The 11,091-nt window shown below is 36.7% G+C and overlaps 1 protein-coding gene across 1 annotated transcript in view; it reads left to right on the forward strand.

Annotated features, from left to right (window-relative positions):
* The window catches only part of fam20cb (FAM20C golgi associated secretory pathway kinase b), a 51,011-nt gene extending 46,074 nt beyond the window's left edge, over positions 1-4,937 (forward strand). The window contains exons 7-11 of the mRNA XM_078279390.1: positions 256-365; positions 518-599; positions 1,989-2,048; positions 2,256-2,406; positions 3,117-4,937. Coding sequence (XP_078135516.1) covers positions 256-365; positions 518-599; positions 1,989-2,048; positions 2,256-2,406; positions 3,117-3,233 — 520 coding nt within the window. The 3' untranslated portion in view covers positions 3,234-4,937. The remainder of the gene's footprint in view (positions 1-255; positions 366-517; positions 600-1,988; positions 2,049-2,255; positions 2,407-3,116) is intronic.
* The last annotated feature ends 6,154 nt before the right edge of the window (positions 4,938-11,091 follow it).

An 11,091-nucleotide genomic window follows, 5' to 3' on the forward strand; every position in this document is an offset into this window, starting at 1 on the left:
GCGGTGCGTAAGATATCACGTAAATCAAGTTAAAGCTGTCTGGCATCCAAGTAGAAAAAAACAACCTGTACAGACCATGCCACGGAAGAAAACATTTAATTGCAATCTTATTAGTTTCCCAAAATCATTTCAAGAATAAATTGGAAAAAAAAAAACATGTTAAAAGGCGAAACAAATTGGATTTTGGTGACCCATGAATTCTAATGAATTAAAAATGTGAACAAGATGTTTATGTGATATTTTTAAACTCTTCAGATGGGAGGTGGACCCGGACTACTGCGAGGAAGTCAAACAGACTCCACCTTATGACAGTGGGACACGACTGCTGGACATCATGGATATGACCGTCTTTGACTTCCTCATGGGTGAGTTTCAATGTCCCATGGTGGTCTAAGCACCGTTTCAGAGGTCAACAATGGGCAGTGTTGGGCAACACAGTATATAACACACAGTAGGTGTACTACAGTACACACACGCACACATATGTGCTGAATTGCTTACTTGTATTCCAACACAGGAAACATGGATCGCCACCATTATGAGACGTTCGAAAAGTTTGGAAATGAGACCTTTATCATCCATCTGGACAACGGCAGAGGGTGAGCCCCTGCATTGTAACTCAAGAGGTTATAATGCAAAGATTGTCAAACTGATTGTCGTTCAGAACTGTGCTACTTTCATTATTCCACTTGTTGGTTCCTCTGTAGTGTATATCTCCATACAAATAATAACCAATGAGAGAATTATAAAAACAAATACATGATGTGCAGGTGTCTCACTGTTCAGAAATTTGGAATCATTTATCAAGCCGTCTACAACATCAAAATAAAACACTTTTTTTTTAAATAATGCCTAAATTTAGTGATAAAGATGCAGTAAAACTAAAGAAACATTTTCTGAAGAAAATGCATACCATTGCTGTGCTTGCTCATGGTTACTGGACTTACTGGATGACTTATAATCATTTGAAAACTCATTAACCTTAATGTGTTGGCTAATTTATCGATGCAATGGTAGTGAATGGGGGCTTTACAAAAACATCATCATTAGGCTTTAATGCATTACAGTATATAATTCATAAACTAAATGTCATCATAATAAACTTACATTTGTAATACTGAACATTTTAAATTGGAGTTTGACCTATTCAATGGCTGATAATATTTAAATAATTAAAAAAGCATTAAAAAATACTTTTTTTAAGGAATAGCTCATTAAATTGTGTGCTGACAAACTAGCGCCAGTATTTACAACGATATTTAACCTGTCACTGGCTCAGTCTGTCATACCCACATGCTTCAAGAAGTCCACCATCGTTCATGTGCCCAAGAAAACAAGACCATCCTGCCTAAATTACCACCCAGTGGCACACACACAATAGGTGGTGCCCTACCCTGCCTAAAGGTTATTTACACCAGCGGTTTTAAAGGAAAAGGCTAAGAGAATCATTAAAGCTCCAAACCATAACAGCCTTTCTCCCTGTTGAGGTTAGGAAGAAGGTACCGGATACATCAGGCCAGCACTGAGAGCCTCGGAAATTTTGCTAATATATGCAACCTTTTATGAAACCTGCATACAATTATGCATGTATAAATGTATCAATTAGAAGAAGATTATTAATCCCGCAAGGGGAAATTCACATTTTTCCCTCTGCTTGGTACAGTTCCTACCCACAGGCCTGAAATACACACACAGGTATTGCCTTGCTCAAGGAGGTGAACTGGCATCTCTCCAGCGACCAATCCACACTCCGACCGGCAACCTTCCGGTTCCCAACCCAAATCCCTACAGAATGAGCTACTGCCACTCAAAAAATTATAATAATTACAATAATAACAGAAGTGCATAAGCTGCTGCACAGCAATCGCATCAAAACGTGTCACTAATCAAAACAGAGACTCGATAAGAAGTTGCAGGCAAACAGCAAATTGCTCAACAGCAGAGGAATAATATTTTCAAACTATTCATGCTTCTATCTTTCCCCCTAGCTTTGGAAAGCACTCCCATGACGAGATATCCATTCTGGTGCCGTTGACCCAGTGCTGCAGGTAAGGTCTTCTTTGCTGGTGTTTGTTTCATGTTGCTTGATAAGAAGGCTGCAATGGCTTTGTTGATCCCAGTGCAGAATATAAGCAGGATTTTCACATGTGATCAGTTGGCTGTTTACATTAAAAGTATTGCCGAGCATATGGGTATGACTGTGCGTGAAGCCACACTGACTGTTCTCCCCCCCCCTCGCTGCGCTCTTTCTGCAGGGTAAGGAAGTCGACCCACTTGCGTCTGCAGCTGCTGGCTAAGGAAGAATACAAGCTGTCCATGCTCATGGCAGAATCCCTGGTGAGGGACCGCCTCAGTCCCATCCTTATCCAGCCACACCTGGATGCCATGGACCGACGACTACGCCAGGTCAGTGCTCCATACTCAGTTTATACAGGGTGCCTTGTTGGATTTTGTCTTTTTTTTTTTTTTAATTATTCAAACCTTTAAAGGAATAGTTCAACATTTTGGGATTATGTGTATTAGGGCTGCAACTAACGCTTATTTTCATTGTCAATTAATTGAGTGATCTATAAAAAGTCAGAAAATGGTGAAAAATGTCCAAAGCCCAAGATGATGTCCTCAAATGTCCTGTTTTTACCACAACTCAAGTATATGGTTACACTTTACTTGAAGGTATCTACATAAGAGAGACATGACACTGTCATGAACGTGTCATAAACATTATAAACAAGTCACAGGGGAGTGAATAAACTAGAAAATATTCACATTTAAGAAGCTGCAATCAGAGAATTTTTCCTTTCCTTTAAAAAGAAAATGACTCAAACCGATTATCAAAATAGTTGGCAATTAATTTAATAGTTGACAACTAATCGATTCATCTTTGCAGCTCTGTGTGTAGTCACTTTCCTGCAGAGAGTAAGGTACTCTAGGAACTCTTGGCAAGAAAGTAAATTGCCCAAATGTTGAACTATTCCTTTAAACATTTCGGGGAAAAAATGTCACTCATTGTCTCTCTTTAAACCTTATTTAACCTCTTATTGTGACTACAAACAAATGTCTTCTCTATTCAACAATTAAACCTTTTCTCTTGTCTCATGGTATTTCCTTGTCGCTAGGTGCTGAATGTGCTGTCAGAATGCATCGAAAAGGAGGGCTACAGTTACGTTGTAGAGGACGACCTGCAGGGGCACCAAGGGACAGACCACGCCCACACCGGCCCGCGGCGGAGGTAGCTGTCTAGGGGCGTTGGCAGTTGGATAGGACTGACTCCCTGGAGATAGGAGGAGATCCAGTCTTTCCCTTAAAACTGAACTGGCATCCCGTAACACAGACGAGCTCCATCTGTAGTGAATTTCTCAGAGGGCTTGATTTTCTTTTGCTGAACTTCCAGGGACGCCCGTCTGCCTGAGGTTTAATAGGAGCTGTCTGGAAGTGGAAGCCTGCTGAATAGGACTGGTCTTTGATAAACGAGTGCAATGACTTGAACGGCACAGATGCTCGCAGGTGACGTCGAACACTTCTGGATGGATCTGGGGCTGGGTTACAAACTGAACTGAACCAACCCCCTCCCTCGCCTCACCTAGACTCCTTAAAATATCCAACCCTGACTCTTGTGTAGGACAGGACCCACCGCAGCACTACCAAACCATGAAAGCCTTGCAAGAGACGCCTTCTCTCTGTCTTGGTTAGGACCCTTTTTTTGAATTCAGTGAATTCTGAGGGACTTGTAAAGAACCTCCCGACGATCCCCCCCTCCCATCCCCTCTCTTCACAAGCTGAATTATGTGTTTATACGTATCGTTGGTATTGCGAGTGTTTCGGTTGAACATTCCCGGGGGTGGAGTAGGATGAGGTGGTGGTTGACTTCCTGTTGTCTTAATGATCAAAATGATGTTTTATCGATTTGCTGAGAAATGTTTTATTGCATAGTGTCTTTTATTTCTTATTTGATTTCTGCTGAGCTTCTACCATTGGGATTCAAGATGGAAAAATGTTATTGGAGTGCAGGTTTACTCCTGGATTTGTCCGTTAATTTCGCCCATAAATGTTACTTGTACTTGAGAGAGTATTTATTGAAATTCATATTTATTCTTTGAGATGGATACTAACCAGTGGAATTGACATCACAGTGGTGCACTTCTTCATTTGTCCAAAAGAGGGCAAACTGAGCACGTGTAGGAAAAGTAGCAGCCAGGTACATGCCTCTCGGTTAACTTACCCCTCTCCATTCCAAGTATCAAGCTCGCTTTCAAATTGCTTTAATGAAGCCTTCACATGTCTTGATTAGACATTTAACACAAGATTTTCATCCAACTACTGTTTCCGTTTTATTCTTTCAGTGCAACAGATGTGAGGTTAAAGTTATGGTACCAAAAGCCAAATGTGATGCTAATAGTTTTATATTATTGTTTCTTTGTAATATATTTGATTTTCAGATGTTGCTGTTGTGGAGAGATTATTTTTCAGGATGTATATTTCATTCATTACCAACAGCTGATAGCTTTTATCTGATAACGATTCAGTCGCTGGCTGATAGTTAATATATACAGTAGGAAAATCTAGTGCCTGTGCAATGATAGAAATACTTGAATGTCTGGTTTTGTAGCGGAAAGGTTTCAACTCCTCCCGGGTACGAGTTACAGGTAAGATACGGAGGTCTACATATATGTGTGTGCTGACTCCATCTGTTCCATTAAGGGTTTAATTCTACAGTCAAAGTTTCCAAAGTCCTGTTAGGTCAGTACTGTGTGTGTGTGTGTGTGTGTGTGTGTGTGTGTGTGTGTGTGTGTGTGTGTGTGTGTGTGGATCCATGGAGAACCTTGAGATGATGTTTTTAAAGTGAAAATGCTTCTTTTTTTATTCAACTCTGTTTCTGTGGAATTTTCTTTCATTTCTTTGCATCATGGTAAAAGTGCAATAAAACAAAATGAGCAGAATATCATAGTACGTCTATGTTTTTATCAGAAGTGTATTTGTTTAATATACATCTTATGTTTCATCATCATGGGAGATAATCCCTGTATAGTAGTTCAACCACACAGTCCTTCTTACAGCCTGTAAAGCGATGTAGAAATGAAATCATTCATGATTGAGTGTTTGAGGAAAATATTGAGAGGATGCTGCTTAAGGGGGAAGCTGCACTTAGACATCCCTTAGAAAGGAGCAATCTTGACAGGCTGAGTAGTACATCACATGACTAGTAAATTGACTTGGACATGTAAAAGAAGACCTCTACCTTTTTAAAGCAGTGGGTCCCCACCTTTTTCCTTAAAGGTGCCCTGCCACACAAAACCGTTTTTACTTGCATTTTTTGATGTTAGGTCCATATGTGTTTGTGTTATGTCGTGAATGTGAAAATGAACTGCTACCTCCTCTGTCAGCTCTAGCCACTGAAAAGAAATAAGCGGAGAAATCAGGCCAATTACAAAAGCTGGTCAGTCTGACGTGGTGTTGCCTGAGCTCATTACTATTAATGAGCTCACCCAGTTGCGCTGGGTAAAGGATGCTGATAGCCAGGCTCTCGTTGGCTAGCTGTTAGCCAATCAGAGTCAAGCAGCTTAGCTCGTTGAATATTAATGAGAACTGGCACAAATCGAGCTGAGTCTTCCTGCAGGCTTTCTATACCACGCTAGAATGGCTTGAAACAAGGTAACCAAGGCATTTATTCCACAAAAAATGTTACAGAGTCCATGGTAGAACCTCAGCCATTACCACAAAGTAATGAAATACGTGTGGCAGGGCACCTTTAAGAGACCCCTTTTCTATCATTGAGTAAATTGACAACCCCTGACTAAGTGACATATACTATGGATATTTCATATTATATTTAATGCATTACAATAACAACACAGAAGAACTGATAAACTGTGCAATTAACCCAAATGTAGTCTATATCCACGACCTTCCACTTCTGGGATTGCTCCGTTGCCAGTTGAGTTTTCTGTTGCACCACTAAAACAACTTTTAAACGTACACATTTCCACCAAAACAAGTTCCTTCCCTTGGCTATTTTGCAAAGGCACTGTTGCTCTGTCCGGTGTATAGCGCCGCCCCTCCTCTGCAGCGCTGTGGAGGAAGGTCTGGCAATGCGAGACTAACCCAAATGATAACTGCCGGAAGTTTGTGTAGAAGGAGTGTTTTGGATGAATTTTAAGCTGATTATTTCCTGTGAATATTGCATCAGAGACAGGGTTTTTCTTATTTTTTAAGGTATTTTTAATACAATTCTCTTGTGTATTTTGTCAAATTTTTAACAATCATATACACTTAATATGCTTCTTTTTTGACCAATTTTGAATAATAATTTGTTTCTTATGTGTTTTTTGCTGGACACAAGATGTGTCCTACTTCAGTAGTCAAGTTTCCACATCACACCTTTGTAAATTACATACTGGACCACGATTGGCTCAAAACTAGTTGTGATGTCACTAAATAATCTACTATGTACACGCCCTAAACTCAGAGAAACTTTCCCCCTTTACTTTACAGCCTTCATCTTTCTGCACAGTGAAGCTCAAACATCCAAATAAAGTCACAATAAACAAAACACATGTTTTAGTGAAGGGGGGCTTTACATTTGAAGAAATCACAATCAGATCAATCAGTCAAATTTGTGGATTATTGAATTTTTAAGGAAAACGTTTTACACGGAAACATTGACAAAATGGGTCCATTTTTTTTATTTATTTTTTTATTCTTTTGAACCAGTGAAAGAATAAACAGTAATTATTTTTATTTTTTTTAAACCAAACCGAAAAATAAAGCCATTTTTCTGTTTTTGTTGAACATACCAAAGTTAAGTAACGGACCAATTTTGTTTTGTTTTTCAGCTCATGGAAACTGGAGTTCATGCCATCCAACAATAATGGGAAATCAGGGATTTAATTAGCAAAAGTCATTTTCTTGTGAAAAATGCAGCACAATGACAACATGTTATTAGCTCTAATCGAAATAAACACAACAGACCCCATGAGTCCGAGTGGATGGTGGTTTGGCTGCAGCGTACAGGCGATCACAGGCCTGTTCTGGAGGTCTTATCTATAACCCAGTGTAATTCAACAGTGAATGGTGGCAGTGAGGTTGGCTGCACAGTACAGTGCAAAGGAAAATGGCCCTCAGCCCCAGCTCTGTGCACAAGCATGTTTACAGTTCCAAGTGCACTGTTGTATTTTGATAACCTTTCCTTGCAGAACAGCCCCCGGAAAAGCTACTTGGTTGGTTTACATAAATGCATGCACACACGCACACGCGCACACGCACACACGCACACACACACACACACACACACACACACACAGGCAGACAGCTATGAATGGAGGAAGTCTGAGACAAGCATCAAAGGGACAGAGAGTGACCAGAGGAGAACTAAGGGCTGTAATCACGGTGGCCAGGCGGCCGCAGACAGGACGCCAGAGGAAGCCTCGTCATGGGAGTGAGCCATGAGGTGCTTATCTGATCTCAGTTCAGACCAACCTGATATGCTGACCTACTCTTCTCCTCTATAATGCCTTTCTCTGTTGGTCTGTTTCAGGGCCGGTTCTAGCCTGCTATATTAGAGTGGGGTGGTAGAAAAATAGGTGGGCAACCTAGGCAGTTAGCAGCACAGGTTAACCTCTCAAAGGTTAACTATAGTCCTCATAAATCCACCCGAGTTAAGAATGCCGAAACAAAGAAAGCGGAAGGTAAGGACATCCGGCCAAAATCAGGGTCATCCGGCGGGATATCGGCAGCACCTGAGCAAGTCGGTATAGACCTGACATAATATACTATGACTTTTTTGGACATACTAGTCTATGAACTTTTTGACATACTATACTATGACTTTTTTTCGACATACTATACTATGACTAATTTATCACTTTTTTCGACATACTACACTATGACTTTTTTCACTTTTTTCGACATACTATGACAATTTATGACGTTTAGACATACTACACTATGACTTTTTTCACTTTTTTCGACATACTATGACAATTTATGATGTTTAGACATACTACACTATGACTTTTTTCACTTTTTTCGACATACTATGACAATTTATGACTTTTAGACATACTATACTATGACTTTTTCAACCTACTATACTATGACTTTTTTATGACTTTCTTTGACATACTATACTATGACGTTTTTTATCACTTTTTTCGACATGCTATACTATGACTTTCTTTGACATACTATACTATGACTTTTCAACATACTATACTATGACTTTTTATGATTTTTTATCGACATACTATACTGTGACTTTTTATGACTTTTTTCGACATGCTACTACATACTATCTTATGACTTTTTTCACTTTTTTCGATATGCTATACTATGACTTTTTATGAATTTTTTCAACATACTATACTATGACTTTTTATCACTTTTTTCAACATACTATACTATCACTTTTTTCAACATATTATACTATGACTTTTCGACATACTATACTATGACTTTTTATGACTTTTATCAACATACTATACTATGACTTTGTATGACTTTTTCGACATGCTACACTATGACTTTCTTTGACATACTATACTATGACTTTTATGATTTTTATCGACATACTATACTATGACATTTTTTCGATCATACTATACTATGACTTTTATGACTTTTTTCGACATGCTATACTATGACTTTTTTATGACATACTATACTATGACTTTTTTCGACATACTATACTATGACTATGACTTTTTTTTCGACATACTATACTATGACTTTTTTCACTTTTTTCGATATGCTATACTATGACTTTTTATGATTTGTATCGACATACTATACTATGACGTTTTTTATGACTTTTTTCGACATGCTATACTATGACTTTCTTTGACATACTATACTATGACTTTTTATGACTTTTTTCGACATACTATACTATGACTTTTTATCACTTTTTTCGACATACTATACTATGACTTTTTTATGACTTTTTTCGACATACTATACTATGACTTTTTTCGACATACTATACTATGACTTTTTTATGACTTTTTTCGACATACTATACTATGACTTTTTACGATACATACTATACTATGACTTTTTTATGACTTTTTTTCGACATACTATACTATGACTTTTTATGATTTTTTCGACATACTATACTATGACTTTTTTATGACTTTTTTCGACATACTATACTATGACTTTTTCGACTATTTGTTTCTGACATACTATACTATGACTTTTTCATGACATACATACTATGACTTTTTTATGACTTTTTTCGACATACTATACTATGACTTTTTTTGACTTACTATGACTTTTTGACATGCTATATCTATGACTTTTTTCGACATACTATACTATGACTTTTTTATGATTTTTTTCAACATACTATACTATGACTTTTTTATGACTTTTTTCGACATACTATACTATGACTTTTTTCGACATACTATACTATGACTTTTTATATTTTCACTACTATACTATGACTTTTTCGACATACTATACTATGACTTTTTTATGACTTTTTATCGACATACTATACTGTGACTTTTTATGACTTTTTTCGACATGCTACTACATACTATCTTATGACTTTTTTCACTTTTTTCGATATGCTATACTATGACTTTTTATGAATTTTTTCAACATACTATACTATGACGTTTTTTATGACTTTTTTCGACATGCTATACTATGACTTTCTTTGACATACTATACTATGACTTTTTATGTATCTAGTCGACATACTATACTGTTACTTTTTATGACTTTTATCAACATACTATACTATGACTTTGTATGACTTTTTCGACATGCTACACTATGACTTTCTTTGACATACTATACTATGACTTTTATGATTTTTATCGACATACTATAGGGTGACTCTTTTATGACTAATTTCAACATGCTATACAATGACTTTTTCATGACTTTTTTCAACATACTTTACTATGACTTTTTATGAAATGTTTTGACTTACTATACTATGACTTTTTTCAACCTACTATACTATGACTTTTTATGATTCTTTCAACATACTATACTATACATTTTTCAACATACTAGGTGTAAGTCTGAAGGTTGATAACGGTAAAGGTTCTAGTTCCTTTTTTAAGTTTTAGTGGTAGATAGTCCAGTGGATAAGCTCACTGGGATGTTAAGATGCAGGTTTAAACCTTGCCTAAGGTAAAATGTAAATGTAATGTATGTTTCTAAGTGTGTCTTTTCTTTTCTCTTTCTGTGTCATACTATACTATGACTTTTTTGACTTGCTATACTATACATTTGTATGACTTTTATCAACATACTATACTATGACTTTTTTATCACTTTTTTTGAGATACTATACTATGACTTTTTATCACTTTTTTCAACATACTATACTATGACTTTTTATGACTTTTATTGACATACTATAGGGTGACTCTTTTATGACTTATTTCAACATGCTACACAATGAGTTTTTTCGACATACTATACTATGACTTTTTAATGATTTTTTCATCATACTACACTATGACTTTTTCATGACGTTTTGCAACATACTTTACTATGACTTTTTATGATATTTTTCGACTTACTATACTATTACTTTTTAATGATTTTTTTCAACATACTATATTATGACTTTTTCGACATACTAGGTGTGAGTCTGAAGATTGATAAAGGTAAAGTTTCTAGTTCCTTCTTCAAATTAGAGTGGACGATAGTCCAGTGGTTAAGGTCACTGACTGGGGATGTTAAGAAGCAGGTTTGAACCCATCCTAAGACAAAAAAGTGAATGAGTATTGTTAATGACTTATTTTGACATACTATGACTTTTTTTGACATGCTACACTATGACTTTCTTTGATATACTATACTGTGACTTTTTATGATTTTTCAACATACTATACGCTGACTTTTTTTTACTTTTATCGACATACTATACTATGACTTTTTTCAACGTACTTTACTATGGCTTTTTATATTTTTCGACTTACTATACTATGACTTTTTTCAACCTACTATACTATGACTTTTTTATCACTTTTTTCGACATACTTCAGGATGACTCTTTTACGACTTATTTCATCATGCTATACAATGAGTTTTTTTTACATACTATACTATAACTTTTTCCTACAC

Source organism: Sander vitreus, chromosome 21, assembly GCF_031162955.1.
Source record: "Sander vitreus isolate 19-12246 chromosome 21, sanVit1, whole genome shotgun sequence".
Taxonomy (NCBI): Eukaryota; Metazoa; Chordata; class Actinopteri; order Perciformes; family Percidae; genus Sander; species Sander vitreus.